The 19206-nt window shown below is 36.3% G+C and overlaps 2 protein-coding genes across 2 annotated transcripts in view; both read left to right on the top strand.

Annotated features, from left to right (window-relative positions):
• The window catches only part of dmrt1 (doublesex and mab-3 related transcription factor 1), a 43785-nt gene extending 39720 nt beyond the window's left edge, over positions 1–4065 (top strand). Inside the window, exon 5 of the mRNA XM_052111190.1 lies at positions 3319–4065. Within this exon, the coding sequence (XP_051967150.1) occupies positions 3319–3464 (146 nt within the window). The 3' untranslated portion in view covers positions 3465–4065. The remainder of the gene's footprint in view (positions 1–3318) is intronic.
• A 5865-nt stretch (positions 4066–9930) lies between these two features.
• dmrt3a (doublesex and mab-3 related transcription factor 3a) lies at positions 9931–13120 on the top strand. The gene is made up of 2 exons (XM_052111154.1): positions 9931–10407; positions 11808–13120. The coding sequence occupies exons 1-2, from the start codon at positions 10026–10028 to the stop codon at positions 12776–12778; spliced, it is 1353 nt and encodes a 450-aa protein (XP_051967114.1). The 5' UTR covers positions 9931–10025; the 3' UTR covers positions 12779–13120.
• Positions 13121–19206: the final 6086 nt, after the last annotated feature.

The raw sequence follows: 19206 nt of genomic DNA, 5'->3' as shown, positions 1-19206 counted from the left end.
TTCATTTTGGAGCCACAGTATATATTTACATTTACATTTATGCATTTGGCAGATGGTTTTATCCAAAGCGACTTACAGTGCACTTCTTACAGGAACAATCTCCCCGGAGCAACCTGGACTTAAGTGCTCAAGGACACAATGGTGGTGGCTGTGGGGATCGAACCAACGACCTTCTGATTAACAGTTGTATGCATTAGCCCACTACGCCACCACCACTCCTAGTATATATTAAAAAGTAAAAGAGAGCCATTTTCTTGTTGAATTATTATTAGGTTTTATCTGTATATTTAAAGCTGATGTGTGTAATTGTGTTGATATTAAATCCAGCTAAAGAAAATTTGTAAGTTGCCATTTGTAAGTTGATTTCATTTGTATCACTTTGGTGCTCTCAAAAAATTCCTCTGTTTTATTGAGTGGCCCGTCTAGCCCGACCCAGCAGGATTACCTTGACCAATGTAAGTTTGGGGAGGCATTATCTGTTTGTACAACCAATGAAAGACGGGGGAGTGGGGTTCTGAAATCTATTAGAAAACAGGAATTATTTCTGCAATTCCGTTTGGTGATGCTAGTAGCACAAAAATTACACACTTCAGCTTTAAAAGCCTGATTGTCTTTATTATAGTGTTTTGTGGGCAATCTAACATTAGTCTATATTAAGTAGTAATACAATGATAATCAAAGGCAATGAAGCCATGACACAGAACACTTCCGCTCTCTGAACAGCCCCTCGGGTGATTTACCGTCCCTACAAACGACCCGTCCACTCAACCGCAAGATCTGCCTTTTAATTACACCATAGATTTTCTCCTGATGAACTCCCTCAGAATTAACACTGCCAGGGCTAATTCCAACCCCTCCTCTTTCACCATCTCGCAGTGTATTATTGTTGTACAAAGAGCACCGCTGCAGTTTAGCTACACAAACATTAGTATTAACGATTGGCCAGTTTGGAATTGGTGACAAACTGCGGGCGGAGCGCTAAGTTTTGTGGCCTGAAACCAATCAGGAAGTTAATGAGGAGAAAAATGACTCCTTTTCACCATAGCCCCTTAATTACCTCCACGCAAGAGCTGCGCGAGGGAGAGAGAGACGATGAGGAGATGCAGATGAAAAGAAGGGAGGGCAAACAAGGGATGAGAGGCGCAGGAAGAGCCTTAATGTTCCTTTTCTTGGGTTATGAAGGTCAGAAAAACAGCTGAACAGGATTTGTGCGTCTTAACCCTCCCAACACTTGTAACTTTGATAGACTCTGGAGAGATGGTAATGTATTAGCTTCACATGCACATTGAGAGGAGTAGTCACCTGGCTCGATGCGCAAACCATGATCCGTGTTTCTAGGGAATGATAACAGTTTGTGACGCTAGTGTTTCAGTTTTACAGTGAATTAAATTTGTCATGAACCTGTACAAAAGCATATAGATTAGGCTCTGTTAAAAGTGTAACATTATAAATGTCAGAGTATTTATTTGATGTTAAAGATGCTTTTGAATGTGAATAGTGACGGATCATTTTCTCTAATTATATTTACTTTACCGTATTTTCCAGAATATGCGTCACAGGGTTTGTCATCCGATAGGTCCTGTTACTGACTTCAATCAAACACACAACACACCAAAATAGGGTTGTATGAAATGTCAGACATATTTCAGAAATATCCTTGATCATCAGTTAAAGGGATAGTTAACCTAATAATGAAAATTCTCTCATCATTTAATCACCTTCATGCCATCCCAGATGTGTATGACTTTTTTACTTTGAACACAAGTGAAGATTTTTTCCATATAATGAAGGGGTACCCAATTTTTAAAGCTCCAAAAGGACTTAAAGGCAGCATAAAATTAATCCATTCCATTCTAAATCCATTAATCCAGTCTTCAGAGGCGATATGATAGATGTGAGTGAAAAACAGATCAATATTTAAGTCCTTTTTTACTATAAAGCTCCACTTTCACATTCTTCTTTCATCTTCTATTCACATTCTTCTTTCTTCTTGCATATTGCCACCTACTCGGCAGGAGGGAGAATTTATAGTAAAAAAAAAAAAAGCCTTAAACATTTATCTGTTTTTCACACACACAAACACCATCACTTTTTAAGAAATTGATTTAACCAGTGGAGTCTTGTGGATTACTTTTATGCTGCCTTTATGTGCTTTTTGGAGTTTTAAAATGTTGGTACCCTTTCACTTGCATTGTGAGAACCTACAGAGCTGAAATAATCTTCTACAAATATTTGTATTCAGCAGAAGGAATTCATCCACTTCTGGGATGGTAAAGGTGAGTACATTTTGAGAGAATTTTACTTTTTGGGTGAATTATCCCTTTATTTAATACATGAGCGAGTATCACAAAACCGGCCAAGAAAATGTCCTGGTTCTATTTTACTCCAAAACCTAAAGAAGCAAATAAGAAAATGAGAGTTGTGCACATTCATATTACTGTAATTCAAAAAAAGATTGTTATTGTTATGATATTCTCATTACCGTAATATGAAAAAATGATATATTATTTACATTGTAAAATATTTATACATCATAGTACCTTTTATACTGCCTTTAATTTTAAGTTTTTAATTAAAAAAAAATCATTGCACAACAGTATCATTTTCACTATAATTTTGTTAAAAAGTGAATGTTTTATGCAATGAATGAAAATGAATGGCTAATTTATCGTGTTTTTCCATGAAACAAACAGACTACTGTACTTCAAGCAGATGCTCTCAATTAAAACAAGCCCAAAATGCACTGTGATATGATGCATAGATCTTGAGATAATCACTGTGAAGTGACTTGACATGCAACTTTATTTCCAGAAAATATGCTAATATCATGCCAAATCAGTGCTATGCTTTAGTTATTTATTTGTACAGTAGATAGACTGTCAGATATTGTAGAAAATTGGCATTGGTGAGACGTTACTTATCCTGCACTATTTCCTCAATAGCAGTTTGCAGTTTCCTTGGTCAGCAGTCTATCTGGCTCAATACATGAATCTGCAGGTTGAGTGAGTTTTCCAAAGTAGCCAGAACTTACTGTAGTGTGAGATTCAGAAAACGGACCAATGTCTTTAATGTAATGTTGTGAGCTGACACCACTGTTCCCAAGGTTAATTGATGATGTTTGGTTTGACTGGAGAAGCTGATTATCTCAAGATATGAAATGCATTCAACAGCAGAGGGACTTTTTTGTCCTTTTCAAAGATTAAGCTAGTTCAAATGGCTCAAAAAAAGCATACTTAAGAACATTTAAGAGATTCATTTTGAACAGTATATCTATAATTGGCAAAAACTAGTTGACGTGTCATGACCCATCTATTTCAGCTTTTTCTGATGGAGTGCAAGACTCCAGTTTGGCCTCAATGTCCATCCCCTCATTGACCAACACAGAGAACAAGCTGGAGTGTGAGAGCAGCTCAGAGTCTGGAACCTTCTCTGTGGAGTCCATCATAGAGGGAGCAACCAAATAAAAGACCCTCAACTGTACCACACTAAGCTATCTTCATTCAGCAACATCAATATTTCCATTTCTAGCCATTTTTGGATTTGACACAATATTTGTCTTCATGAATTGATGCATTTCTGTTATTTTCTACTAAAAGTATAATGAAGTAAAATAGTAAAACTGATCAGGTTGATCGTGTGGTCCCTTTCAAATTTTCAGGGCATTTCTTTGAGATAGTCATAGATAATAGTTACATTTCAGTTGTTGTTTCTCAAAGAGAAATATCCCAATAAACTTTGATGATCAGATATAGAGTAGTTAGTATGTTGTTCTATCAATAAGTTTTTTTACAGTTGGATTGCTTCAGCTTGTTTATTTTAATGCTGACAAAAATTCTTACAGTTCAAACCAAATGTAATCCAGATTGGTCAACAATTCCCTAGCAGAACTCCTATGAGAAAAATGGCATGGCAGAACAATTTATTGTTGTATCAGTTGGAGCTCAGCATTGTGGTCATTGATTTTGTGTAAATCCAACCACTGTACTTTGCTGGTGTAATGGTGAGTTCTTGTTCACCATCATGTTACAAATATTTTTTATGAATGTTATCATTATAAAACAATGCAACCGCTAATTTGCAATCATTGTGTGTTTATATGCTCTCATGTTCAGTGGAAATAAAATTGTAATTGATGACTGACTTTCACGTGGTTTGGCTGTTGGGAACACAATATAAAACCCAAAATGAAAATTACTTGTATTTTCTTTGCTCTGCACCCTGAAAACATTAATTCGATTCAGCCCCATCTGCTGTAATCAATAACCTGACCATCTTGGGTTTTTTGTTTTATTATTAAATGCACTTACTCTTAATTTCATCCCCCAGTGGTTTTAGTGAGAAGAATGTGGAGTTACCTATATGGCTTTGACATTATAAATCACTTCTGGAGAGCAGATTGTACAGCAGTATCGATTGATCCTGATATATCACAGAAATTTACTGTCACTTCTGTTTTCAATTAAAGATACAATCAGTCAGATAATGACTTAATTGGATTTTACAGAAGATTGAGTTTTATTGTCCCGTGCTTTACGAGTTTAGTTAAGGAAGGCCGCTTTATCATAGGCTGTCAGCACTGGGCTCCAGCATGCTGCCGTGTCCTTCTGTTGCTTCTACAGCTGTGTTCCTGTGACGGCCTGAAAAGTGTCTGTGGATTTGTTTTCCTTGAGATGCTATTGTGCCATCAATCATGACCGCTGCATGAAAGATAAAGCCGCTCCTGTCCCAAAGTCTCCATGCACACTGGAGATGCTAGAACTGCATTTGCTTAAGTCAGGAGTTTTCCATTTAAGAGTGGAAGAGATCATCATAAAAGTGTTTGATGACCATACGGTCTGAAACAAGGCCCAGTTTAATCTGCAATAATATATATATATATTTTTTTAATTGAATGCGGTTTATTTTTTGACTCTGTAAAGACATTAAAAAAGATTATGGGACAGTGAAAGAACAGAAATTGCACAGATTAATAAGAACTTGACACTCAATCAGATCTGTGGAGAACATGTGGGTGGGTGGCTGTTCTGAACAAGTATACAATATTATGTGTTTTGCAATAGGTTGTGCAACTCGTTTCCCAGACCACATCATTTACCTACAGCAACACTAATGCCAACATTAACGTTGTTGCATTGTACTACACGTATAACAAACAAATGCTTGAGTGCAAAGATATTGTGGTTACATATTAGTTGCCAACGTGTCAATGTGACAGAAGGACCCTGGTGTTTATGACATCTATAATTAGTTTATGTATTCAGTCTTTTAGAATGTAAGCCAGCACACCATCAATTAAAGTCTTATTACCCATAAAGCACCTGACCTGCATGTGAATGTAGTGAACATGAAACCCTTTTTCCCAAACACAGAAACTAAATTGCAAAATGAGCCTTGTGAATTGGATATGAAGCCTTGTTGAATATATATATATATATTTTTTTTTTACTTGTTCCAACTTGGTACTTGGTTGCAAACTGTAGTTGAACTTAAGTTAATCAGGGCCCATTAAAGTAGATTATGGTGTGAACTATTTTGTTTTTGGTATGCACCAACACATTTTGTGCATTTTGGTGCACCTTGGAATCGAGAGGGTGTGGCTGGGTGGTCCAGTCCTGTCAAAGTTATTTGAGTGCCTTTGGAGAAAATAACCAGGCATTTCACTGGACAGATGTCCCGTCATTACTCACAACACTGCAACTATTGGCTGCCTGTCAATGAGCTCAATGAAAGAACAGCCCACTGGGCTCAATAGACAGTTCAGTTTACAGATTCAGCATTTAGTCTATACATAATTATCATGATGAACCTGAATCAAACTTGTAGAAATACAAAAAGATAGGGTTTTTTTCATGGCTATAAGTGGTAAACAGTTACATTATTTTATAGCATTGAATGTAATATTTGTAAAAGATTCCCACAGTGCTCCGTTAATGGAGAGCATAACTAAGCTGAAAGCAAATACATTTTAAGGTGCTAAATTTAATATTTTTACTGTACTAAATCATAAAATGACCATAATATGTAATTGGAGAATTCGGAAACATGCTAAGTTCAAATACTGCTTTCTCTGAAAACAATGCTACAGCCAGTATATTCTACTTTGAAGTTTCCATTCCGGGCTGGAATTTCTGTTTGTGTTTTGGCCTGTGTGATCCACTGCTCACTCACCAATAGTATTTTGAAACCGCTGGGTTGCTGCATGCTGCAGCCATGGAAGCCAGCAAATGAACTGGATCAGAGAAAACAGATTCCACCTTACCAAAAAAGCCTCGCCATCAATCTAAAAAATCACAATGACCAGAGGCGTAGTAAAACAAGGATAAATATTGGACATTCCTTTGGAAGATGGAGACAGCTTAAAGCTCATAAATCCTTTCAAATGGATGTTGAGTTGGCTAATTTGCATGGCAACATTATGGCAACATTATATTTATTGAATTTTATTTATTTTTAATTTGAGAAATTATGTAACATTTCTATCAAATGTGTTTTTTTTATTAATATCAAATCTGTCTATTATTAATAAATTGCTATTATTAATAGCATTAATTCAGAAGCACTATATATACACAGTATCTCACAAAACATTTTTGTAAATATTTGATTATACCTTTTCATGTTACAACACTAAAGAAATGACACTTTGCTACAATGTAAAGTAGTGAGTGTACAGCTTGTATATCAGTGTAAATTTGCTGTTTCCTCAAAATAACTCAACACACAGCCATTAATGTCTAAACTGCTGACAACAAAAGTGAGTACACCCCTAAGTGAAAATGTCCAAATTGGGCCAAAGTGTCAATATGTTGTGTGGCCACCATTATTTTCCAGCACTGCTTTAACCCTATTGGGCATGGAGTTCACCAGAGCTTCACAGGTTGCCACTGGAGTGCTCTTCCACTCCTCCATGACGACATCACGGGTGTCAATATTTTTGGCCATAACTGTTTATATATATATATATTAGTGTGCAAAAATGTTGCATAGTGTGTATATCTTCAAAAATAATGCCATAAACAGTTTTCATTTATCAATTAACATCATAAAAAGTCCAGTAAACTTAAAAAAAGCTAAATCAATATTTAGTGTGACCACCTTTGCCTTCAAAATAGCACCAATTCTCCTAGGTACACCTGGACACAGTTTTTATTGGTTGTTGGCAGATAGGATGTTCCAAGCTTTTGGAGAATTTGCCACAGTTCTTCTATCTATTTAGTCTCTTCATGTAATCTCAGACTGACACGATGATCAGAGGTGTGCTATGTGGGGACCATGCCATCTTTTGCAGGGCTCCCTGTTCTTCTATTCTAATCTGTTCTATTTGCAAAATAAATTTTTGGGAGTCAAACATGTATATTTCCTTTTGACACAATAAAGCTTAAAATATAATTAATCATCTTAAAACAATGCTTTTGTGAAGCATCTCATGTGCCTAAGACTTTTGCACAGTTGTGTGTGTGTGCGTGCGTGCGTGCATGTGTGCGTGTAGGGAGTAAAAAATATTGTGACTGGTTTAGATGGTGGGACTTAGACTTGGGACATTTACTGTCTCAATGATGTCCTTAAGTTCAGTATAAAACAGCTTTTAGGCTACACACAAATAAACCAGTCTAATACTGCTAAAGTCTACTTAGCCCTCATTGCATGTCCAGATCATGAGAAAAAATTCACTCTTTCATATCACCTTTCTACCACTATAAATTAAACACCATCACTTTTCTTTATTAAACATGTAAATAGTTAGCCAGATTTGACAAACATTTATGAATGGTATCAATTTGACCCCACATAAGAATGTCAACATGGCATTTCCACCCATCTTTAATTTAACTTTCCCATGTTCATCAGCAATCTGAATAATACAGTACTAACAATATACTGTAGTTTATGTGCTCTCAGCAGAACGCACAACAGTGCTGAAGAATTGTCATGCAGTTCTAACTGATCAAATAGACAGAAAAAAATCAAATGCCATTTACAATATTTAATTGGTTATGTACAGTAACCAACATTATACGTTGTAGAATGTATTTGAACACAATCTCACAATATGTACAGGCAGCCAGGTTTATCAAACTATTTCACTGAGGAAATTGATACTTTTTATTCAATTCCTATGATTACAATATAGTAAAAAAAAAAAAAATTCCCAGCTATTGTTGCTTTCTAAAGGGATCATCTAAATAAAGGCTTCTATACAGCTTGCATTGTCTCTAAATCAGTTGTTCAGCCTTTCCATTGTTAAACTCATTTTGAAATTGTCTCAAAGTATTTACTCAAATTACGAGCTTTTGTCCCATTTAACACCCTCAGCAAACTGATGGTATTTCCCTGTTATATCTCATTATTGGATTAGGAAATAGGATGTTCAGTAGACAGAATGGCATACAGTTGTTTATTATTATTCTTTGTTATTAACTTTGATTACTAATAAGTGTCAAAGAATGTTTTTTCACATAGTCTCAAGAAATAGCACAAGATATTCAAGCACAGGTTTCTCCTATTTATTTATTACTATTTTTGTCACTCACCCCATATTGTATCAAGGCCTATTTTTGTTTTTGTTTTAGATTGATCAATTAATACCGGCTTCATTTCACTTTGTGTTTAAATGTTTGCTATTGATGTCCATTGATTAACCTTATTTTATTTTTCGTGGAGAGTAGATTTTTGTTTTTTTACACCAGTGTTGGTGTGAAACATGAATAATTGTAGTAGCATTTCTGCAGTCCTCGCACTCCCCTTGGTGGGATTTTCTCTTGCCATGCATGCACGTTGCAGGCTGCATCGTCACCTTGAAATTTCATCTGCTATTTTCCAATTAAAAGCTTAATAGCCCTGGAAACGAAGTTCATGTGGTGAAGTTTACCGTAGCCCACAGTTCTCAACGTTGTGCTGCCGGGATCCCATTACGTGCTTGAATAAACCCATTTAGGAACAGAAACGGGAATCGAGGGTGCCCGGTGTTGAGTTTCACTGGAGTTTAAGAGCAATGGGCATCCTTTTAAGAAAGGTGTGCTGCAATTTACACCGCCCATCGTGCGCCAAATTGAGTTAAAATCGTATTTCATTTAAAGTCTGTGCGAGTTTACTGTGTGCGCAAAACTAATAGGCCTGTTTAATGTAGATGACATTCCCCAGTTCACCTGATTCAATTAATTTCCTAATCTTTCCATTACTCATTTTGGTACCAGTCAAAAGCATATGGCTTAATTAACTCTTAAGGCATGTCACACTATTCAACATTTCTCATGGGAATAAGTTAAGAGCTCATTCAAATGCAAACCAGCATGTTATTGTCGCCTGTGTTTAATTCGGATTCACAGCGTGTGGTTAAACTAAATACAAAGTGGTTTCAGGATTTGTGTGAAAAGCTCACAGCAGTCCTGCAAATTCTGTCCAACATTCCCCGTTAATTCTTGAAATTGCTGCGTTCCTAAGAGCCTCTCATATTATGCTGAGAAATTGGCGGGAAAGGTCACATTTCAAACGAGAGAAAAACTCTTTAATATGCCATTTTTATTATGATTATTTTAGATTTATCGCAATTACAATTTCATATAAAATTACACAGTGAGTTACAGAACGTTAAAAGCCGTAGACATAATCACATTTTAAGTGTGTGTGTAGGCCTATATATATATATATATATATATATATATATATATATATATATATATATATATATATATATATATATATAGCTGAAAGTATTCAAATGTTGCATCAATTACATTATTTAAAAAAAAAAGTTATACATCCTCCCTCCATTCAGTTCCAGAGCAATCTAAACTACCTGTGGCAGTGATGTTAAAAGTTACTCGTTTCCATTAGTGCGTGTCAGGTGGCCTGATGCACTTCTTTATTACGAGAGGAAAGGTGGATCCTCATCTTATAGAGTCAACACCTCTCATAACGAGTGTAGCGAGCTGCAGATGGGCTTGATCTCTTGACAGCACTCTTCCTCTACACCTTATCTGATGCACTTGCGTCTCTGGAAACGAGCGTCCCATTTGACTTGAGAAATGAATGGCTACGGATCACCCTACCTCTACATGGGGGGCCCGGTGTCCCAACCGAGAGCACCCCTCCAGAGGACGCCCAAGTGTGCCCGCTGCAGGAACCATGGGGTGCTCTCCTGGCTGAAAGGGCACAAGCGTTACTGCCGCTTCAAGGACTGCACTTGTGAGAAATGTATTCTTATAATCGAGCGACAGCGCGTCATGGCGGCTCAGGTGGCATTGAGACGGCAGCAGGCGAACGAGAGTTTGGAGAGTTTGATCCCGGAGTCTCTGAGGTCGCTGCCCGGCATCACGGTGGGGAGCGGAGAGCAGAGCGCGAATTCACGAACAAGTGACATCGACCTGCGCTGGAGCTCAGACACAGTGACCCCTAAACCACCGCAAGGTAATGTTTTTCACATTACACATTTAAATTATATAAACATATTGTACGTTCTTTCTTTCTTTATTTGTTTCTTTCTCCTTCTTCTACTAATTATTATTATTACTACCATTAGTATTATTTTAAAAATCGAATTATTACAATTATTGTTGAAGCAAAATATTTTAGATTAATGGCTAAACGAGAACACGCAGATCTCGCAACATTTTCCATAAAAATTTGAAATAACAATAATTTACTGTTTACAACCATAAACAGCCTAAAATTCATTATCATCAAATATAACTAAATCAATTATAAATACTACTTGCAATTGTTTAAGAAATCATTTTAATGATGATCAAAACAACTTGATAATTGCAGAATGATGGCATTTTTCCTGAAAACATGTTTTTCTTGACAGGGAAAAAACAAAAACAGGAATCGGTAACAGTCCAAACTTTCTGTAATATTAATAATAACAGTAATAATAAGAATAAATATTATATAATGTAATAATAATAATAACAATAGCCTTATATATATATATATATAATGTATTGATTATTATAATTATGTCTATAATTATTGTATTTTTTTTATGAATTAAAAATATTATTTTATAGCTATTATTATACTTATAATATTTTATAATATATTGCTGTAGTTTCAGTAGTTCTAAGAAACAATCACAAACGTTTACTAGGTCCTTCATAGCTTTTTTTCGTGCTATATGTAAAATGAATATAATCATTAATATATTATATATATATAGGCCTATATAATTGAAATATACCCCAAACATTTTTCCTAAACTGTTAAGTTTAGTTCGTTAATACCGCATACTGTAAAAGACAATAAGGCTATTTAGAGCAGAACGCAACTCGCATTGGCTTTGCAAATGACAAACTCATGACAGAAGTTTTGAAATATGAATGTTTTCTACGATCGACAGAGCAAATCGAATGCTACTAATTTTGGAGGGAGGTGATGCTGAAATGTAAAGAAGATGAAATCGAATGTGAAATGTTTCCAAAACCATAGTGGGGGGAATCGACTGGAGATTTTCCAGTGTCATTGAGTCAGCGTTTTATGTGAACAGCTAATAAAGTCGACCGTTATAAATCACCATAGTGCTGACAGCTCAATAGCTTGGATGTTGCACTTCCCATCTGCAGAACCAGCTAGTGTTTGAGTATGAGTCAGAATTTTAGACTTACAATTGTGCTGTATACTTCGGCAAAGAAATGTCTGTGTGATGTCTGACAGTAAGTGGTACAGATTACATTAGATTAAACACCTTACTGACAGGAGTACCTCGTAATTTTGACAAAATTTCATGCAGCACATTTTAATGTAACTATGAAGCATTAATGTATTATCACACTTCGATAATAAACTCTACGCTTGTGTGTGTCTTCTAGACCTAAATGAGGACATGTCTGGTGAGCAGTCCGGTGGAGAGAATGGTAGTAGTATCAGTGACAGAGAACCAGAGCCGGTCAGCTCCCCTGAGGAATCCAAACCTAACTTGTGCTGCAACCCTGACACCTCAGACCCAACTCCCCAGCTTGAGGAGTCCCACTTTGGCCTGTCTAAAACCTGCACTGACCCAGAGCCCAAAGTTGACAACCCCAAATACACCACTGAACCCAACCTTCTCATCGAAGGCCTCTCCAGTTCTGTATCTCTTCCTTTCAGCCTGAAAGCAAATCGCCCTCCATTGGAGGTTCTGAAGAAGATCTTCCCTGCCCACAAGCCTGCAGTCCTGGAGCTGATCCTGAAAGGCTGCGGTGGGGACCTGGTTGGAGCCATCGAGATCCTCCTCTCCAGCCGTTCCACAATGAAACCAGAAAAGCTCTTGTCTGAGAGCTCTGATGCCCTGGTTCTCCCTTCAAATAATCACCTCTTTGAGCATCCGCTAAGCTCCCATCCCATCTCCTCTTCCAAGTGGTCAGTCGGATCGGCCTTCCGCGTTCCAGATTCCCTTCGCTTTTCCTCAGACTCCACTTGTGGAGTTGTACCTGGCCCTCTTAGTGTGCCACTACAGCATGGCTTTCCCCAGCCACCTCGATACCCCTTCATGCTGAGGAATTCACTTAGCCGTGGGCAAGCTGGGCCCTTCTTGCACAATGATGTGACTCTTTGGAATACCATGACATTACAGCAACAGTATCAACTGCGCGCACAGTATGTCCCCCAATTCTCAGGCTCCACAGCTGGAGTGATCCGCAGCTCTCCGCTCCTCACTAGCAGGCCGACAGAGGAGCATCGGATCAGCATCCAGGAGGACAGCTGCCCTGTTATTACCAAACAGAGCATGTACGCTGCAGAGGATGAGTATGATGAAAGATCTGACTCCTCAGACTCCAGGATCCTGAATTCCTCCTCTTAACTTCTTCCAGATTCATCAGGAGGTTGCAAAAAAACACTGAAATATATTCTAAATGAGCTCTTAAAATGATGAAATGACTAAAGAGACATGGCTCTTATAGGAGCTTGATGAAACGATCTACAGTGCATTACTATAGATATTGTATTTCTACCAGATCTGAGGTGGTTGTGCCAAATTATTCATGTGTGGAAAAACAGTAGTTCACTTTTGGAAAAAAAGATCATTAAGGTACTGTTATTTGACCAAAAGTTGGAATAACTTAATATATTTGAGGAAAAATTATCTCTATTTCCACTTTGCATGAAATGTACTGTTAATAACAGTGTAATTTAGAAAAAGAAATCCAACTGTCTTGCATGTGAAAATATGGCAAATAAACCTTGTATGAACTATCGTTATTGTGGTTACCTGAAATAAATATAAATCACACACACACACACACACAAACTTGTTTTTATCTCACTGTGGGGACTCTCCATAGATTTCCATGCATTTTATGGATTTTATACAGATCTAATGACGATTTCTATCCCCTACCCCTAAACCTAACCCTCACAGAAACCTTTCTGCATTTTTATATATATAAAATAAACTTTGTTTAGTATGTTTAATAAGCCATTTCCCTTGGACCGCTGGCTGGACCCCACAAGGTAGATGATCTCAGGACTTACTATCCTGTAGTATAAACATGTACAAACACGTACACACACAAATTATATGTATAATTTACATAAAGCTCATAAAGACAAATTAGTTACAATAAACAAACACAGATGATTATTTATAGCAGGTCTCTTTTTAAGGCCACCAAATAAAAAAATCAAAGATCCCTTAAACTCCTTTGACATTTCTGTTTTATCCTTACATTTCTCTGGTGATTTCTAAAATAATAATAATAAAATAATAATTTCTGGAGTAGCCTACTCCACTCAGCGCCGTAATAAAGTCGTAATGTCAACGTCTACACTTAATTCAGCCTATTACAATAGGAAACATCCTGTCGTTAAATCTGCTAAATAATGCAGAGGATCTAACAGCAATACAATTCTTTTTGGCGCTGCAAAAACGGCAAATCTGTTCATTATAACGTAATGTAGACTAATACGTATATAAAGGATCTTAACACTATCGAATATTTGTATAGGCCTATTTGGATCAAAATCTTTTCAAAGGGTAAATCATTTTTGTTTATCAATAACGATCATCTTAATCTTCAGGAAGAATTAAGTTTCACGAACTACCAAACGATCTTAATAAGAAGGGACAATGAGCTAACTTTGCCATCTAGTGGTGCACTTTAACAACAAGAATTTAGTGAATAAGGCTATGTAATTAACTTTTATATTTATATAAAATAAAGTATAGCCTACATAAAAAAAAAAACTTACTTTGATGCGTAAAATACACGCCTAAACTACATTAGCCTACATGTTTATAAGGGAAAATATAATCAAATAAGGTGAAATTATTCATTAGGGTAAACTCAAAGAGTTATTTTTAACTATTTTCCTCTACTACTTTAACTTTTTAAGTTTAACCTTTAATTATGAAAACGAATGATGAACTAAAATTTGCCCAACAAATGATCATGGAAAAGTCATGAAGACCCAAGGAAGTCTCGAGTTAAAGTGCTTCATGAGCAAGAATATTCCCACTGAGAACATCAATAATGACTCAACACTGTCACCTTGTGGTTACACAAAAGAAGATCGATAACACTTTACAATTAGGTTCCATTTGTTAACATGAACAAACAATGAACAACAATTATATAGCATATAATCTTGGTAAAATTTGTAGTTGTTAACATTTGTTAGTGCACTATAAACTAACATGAACTAAGATTAATAAATGCCGTATAAAATATATCATTATTAGTTTGTTCATGATACCTAATGCATTAACTAATGTTAACAAATGGAACCTTATTGTAAAGTGTTGCCAGAAGTTATTTGAAAGTTAAGCTATAATTTGCATATTCCGCGTGCCCCAGTTCTCTCATTACTGGCTTCAGTATGCCAGAAGTATCTTATGGATATCTCAAACAGAACATTATGTTTGCATGCTGATGTTTATATGACCAGTAACAACCAAAATACTAATAATAATAATCATAAGCAAAATAAGAAGGAAAAAAAAGATGCCCACTACGATCATAATGATGATGAAACCTATTGATAATCATAGGATCAATGTTTAAGAGCCTTACCTCCCATACAATAGCATCTTGTTTAAGTTTTCGTTTCCTAATGTCTCAGAAATGTCTTTAAAACTAAACCAGTGGTGAGTGTACGGGTATAGCAGTTCAATTGAACACTTCTGTTGACTTAACAGAGATACAGCATTTAATGCTAACATTTGAATTTGTGCCTCTAAGTCAACAAGGCCCTGAGTTTACGCATCCACATTAACTGATGGACTGACAAATTATTGGTTTAGTACTCAGCAGGTTGCACGTGCTGCCGATCCATCAAGCGTCTTCAAAAGCTAATTAACATAACAGGGATCCAGTGAACTCACAAATCTCTTGTCTCTACACTCCGATCATGTTACATTGCACTGCACTGTTTAGGGCGTATCACATGTGTGTAACATGTGATACGCCCTAAACCCAAACCAGAAACTAGGGCATGATTGGTTCGTCATTGACTATCATTGGACGTTTTGTCCAGTCAGTTATTACAATGAATATCACATGCCTTCATTTTAACATACATGTTATCCTACAATTACTATGAAGCTCCTTTCTAGATACCCACACAAGCTAATTAACAAATATGCCATATTCATACATGGTAATAGAACGGAATGCAAAATAATTGATTGCCTATGGTTGAAAAAATGCATTCACATTATGTGTTGATATCGGAACTCCCATTTCTAAACACGCAGCTTTTTCTCCGTTTGGCGTTGTAATATGTTTAGAGGAAGGGAAAATAGAAGATCAAAGCATACCTCATGGGGAAATTGCACCCTGGGTAGCAGTTGGATTTGCTAGCTATACTTGGTAATAAATTAAAGGGAAGAAGTGCGAGTGGCAAAGCTGCACCTGCACAGCAAACATCTTCACCACATGTGAGCGACAGAGGCATATAGGGACAAGACCAGACAGAAAATGAACCAAAATTACCCTAAAAATACCGAAATGGCATGGAGTGAAAATGTGTTTCTAAATCATATGACGCTATTTTCTCTTGGCCTAATATAAAATGTTTTCTAAATATTTTATATTTTTTTTGTATGAATTAATGATGTGGCAACATAATTAGTGTGGAAAGAAATAAAAAAGGAAGATTGTTTTTTATTAAAATTCATAAAAAAAATTAAAAACAATTACAAGAAAGTGGTGAGGGAGCCTTTTACCCCTGAGGTATCATGTAAATATCGGGACATAATAGTTGTAGGGAAAAATTGGTCAACTTGGGCAAACACTTTTGAGATAGCAAGATGCCTTTTTTTTTAATAACAAATTAATTTACAAGTTATACATGGTTAACCATTTTCTGTTTTTGTCAATCCCATTTTGCATTTCAGAGCATCTGATGTATTCTACACACCATTGTGATTAGATCAGTCAATGTGAGCCCATTTGATCATTTTTCATAACAAAACTATTCGGCCAATTAAGAAAAACAGAAAAGAAAACAAAAGTGTTTATGGGAGCCTTACGCCCCTGCAACAGGGGGCTTTTGATCCAATCTTTTCACTTATTAGACAGTTATTAAAAATAAAATAAAAAATGTGACTGAAAATAAATTTGATAATTTCAGTGATTCTCATATATTTGCAACATTTTAAAATAATTACATATTACATCACATTACCTCAAAATCAAACTTTAGACATTGCACACAATGATGTCCTGGATCAGGAATGTTTTGCAGTGTATAGTGACAAACAGGTGTTGAGAAAAGTGTGTGGTAGTTTTTGTTGCTGTTTAGTGTTTTGGGAGAGAATAAAATCAAAAGTGCCCTTTACCCCGGAGGGCCTTTAGCCCGTAGGCCTATATGCAGGGGACATGTGTCAGATGTGTCAATCAGGATTATTTCCACTCTTTTAACTATTGAAATATAATATAAGATTAATTTAGTATTTTATTGAATATCTGTGCAGAAAAATATAAAGCTTTATATATATCGTAAATATTAACAATTCCAATGTTAATGATAGGCTACTATCTCATCTAGGCCTATGAGTGGCGATTATGACAATCTCCATCCTCCTCTCACTCGGTGCTTTTCTTCTGTAATTTAACCTAATCTGACTCTCTGGATAAGAAAAGGCTGTGAAAATCGACAGTTTTGTTGTTTATCGACGTCACGTCATACGAGCTCATTCTCCCCCATCCCGCACATGCTGCTGTCTGCAGAGCAAAACCCCGTGAACAGTAGCTGTGACATTCTTTAGTGTCAGTTGATTTTACTTTGTTTTGAGAAACATCACACATGGTAGGTAGATCGAGACAACGAGAACGGTGTATTGTGTAGCCTTCCCGCATGCTTAGTCAATGTTTTTTAAGTATCGCTTGTTGTGTCAACTGTCATATCACGATCAATCGATTGATTAAAAACAGTCTGTAGCATCCCCGAAGCATTTGTCAAGCGCAGGCTCCAAAAAGATCTTAATTGGTGTGACAAGAGATCTGGTGTCTTGTTAATATGGTATATAACCTTGAAAAACTGGTGTATTTCTTCAAAAACAAAATGTGTTTCTGTTAATCAATAGTATTCTGATGTGAGTCCTTGGTGTGTTTCCTTTGTGCTGGCATGTATCTTTTCAAAGATACTTTTAATCAGTTATTATATGAATGGTGTCTTGTTAAGCTGAATGTATGATATCTTTGCAGCTGGTGTTTTCTTTCAAATAATAATGTGTATGAGTAAACAAGACCGCCTCATTGTGGGAATGCGCTAGGACAAAGATAAAAAGTAGCCTATTTGATGGGGACATGGCTGTTTACGCAGATGTTTCTAGAAGTTGATAAATAATATAATGATATATTCTTAAAATAATTGTTTAAGAAATAAAATAATACAAATGCAAACGGGGCAACAACAAAAAACCCCTTGGTGTCCCCTTCAAAAATTGCTCTTGAGAATTGTTTTGTTTATTGTCCCCCCCAACAGTTTGATGAAATTTTCGCCCCTGAACATGAGGTCAAGATATGAGAAGCTACCAAAGATATATGTTTCTTTTTAATAGATGGGCGAGGGAAAGAAACAAGGCAGTGACCTCGTTAGTCAGAGATGGTGGGTAACAACATAACAAAAAGGTATATAACTGAGAACTTAGGATAATGAGTCAGAACGGACAGCTGACCGGTCTCATTGGAGAACACCGGTTGGTGTTCAATAAACTACAACTTTGGCATCTGGAATTCAAGACTCCGAGAGTTTTCTTACAACTTAGAGAGATTCATCGCGATTTTCCACGACATTAACAGCCAGTCTTCATGTATTGGACGAGCAGAATCGTTCAATTATAAATCGGGTTCTCTGAACTGTAACTTTTTGTGCAAATTGCCCATTTATACATTGTAGAATACTGTAAATTATGTAAAAAAATCATAGCATAATCAAAAGTTCAAACCAAACCTCTGTGTTTTATGCGATTTTTGCAGTAGGCCTATTATGCTACAAACATGTTACTTGGTCATTTACAAATATCATGCACATTATCATGTTAATTAAAACATTTGTACACATTAATAATCATATTTCTAAAAGCAAACAAACAAACAAAAAAAACACCTGTAAGGCGACGCTGTTAGGCGCATTTGAATAAAAATGAAAATGCATCGCCAATTTTTGCATTCACCAACTGTAATTTGAATAGTTTCAATTAGTGGTTACTTTAGCCACAGCAAGCACATTAACGAAATATTACAACGTAACTTGCAAATATGTGTTTGTTATTTAAAAAAAAATGAAAATAATAATTTTGTTAGCCAAAGGCATACATCTACAAGTGTATAGGCCTATGGAGAGTAGCCTACTATTGCACTGAATATTAAGAGCCCCCCCCACACACACACTAAGCATCTGTCAGCATGTCATTGTATTGTTTTTATTTTATTATTTTCTTTAATTAATGCATCACCTAAATGCAATTCATGTGCTGATAAATCATTTAATCGCATAATTATTAGCAATAGCCTAAATAAAGTATATGCGTAGACATGGGAGTTGTAAGCTGGTCGTTTTGAACAACTGATCTCCTCCACTGTGTCCTCAGTGACTAATTGATAGTTTCCTCGAAATGTTTTATTTGTAACTTCACCCCATTAAGAAACTCAGAGAAAGCGCCGTTGTGTCCTGATTGGCTCGCTGTGAATGGCGTTGCCTCATTGGCTGTGCCAGATTTGCTGCGCAGATGTTAGAGGCGTCGTCCCGGGAAGAAAGGCTGAGAGAGTCTCTCATCACATCACG

This window comes from Xyrauchen texanus, chromosome 3, assembly GCF_025860055.1.
Source record: "Xyrauchen texanus isolate HMW12.3.18 chromosome 3, RBS_HiC_50CHRs, whole genome shotgun sequence".
NCBI classification, from domain to species: domain Eukaryota; kingdom Metazoa; phylum Chordata; class Actinopteri; order Cypriniformes; family Catostomidae; genus Xyrauchen; species Xyrauchen texanus.
Note: the sequence above shows the minus strand (reverse complement) of the source record. Positions and strands in the feature narration are given on the sequence as shown.

Coding starts and splice junctions, on each gene's coding strand:
- dmrt3a (XM_052111154.1), top strand. CDS start 10,026: ATGAATGGCTACGGATCACCCTACCTCTACATGGGGGGCCCGGTGTCC. Junction 10,408..11,807: donor GACCCCTAAACCACCGCAAG/GTAATGTTTTTC, acceptor TGTGTCTTCTAG/ACCTAAATGAGGACATGTCT.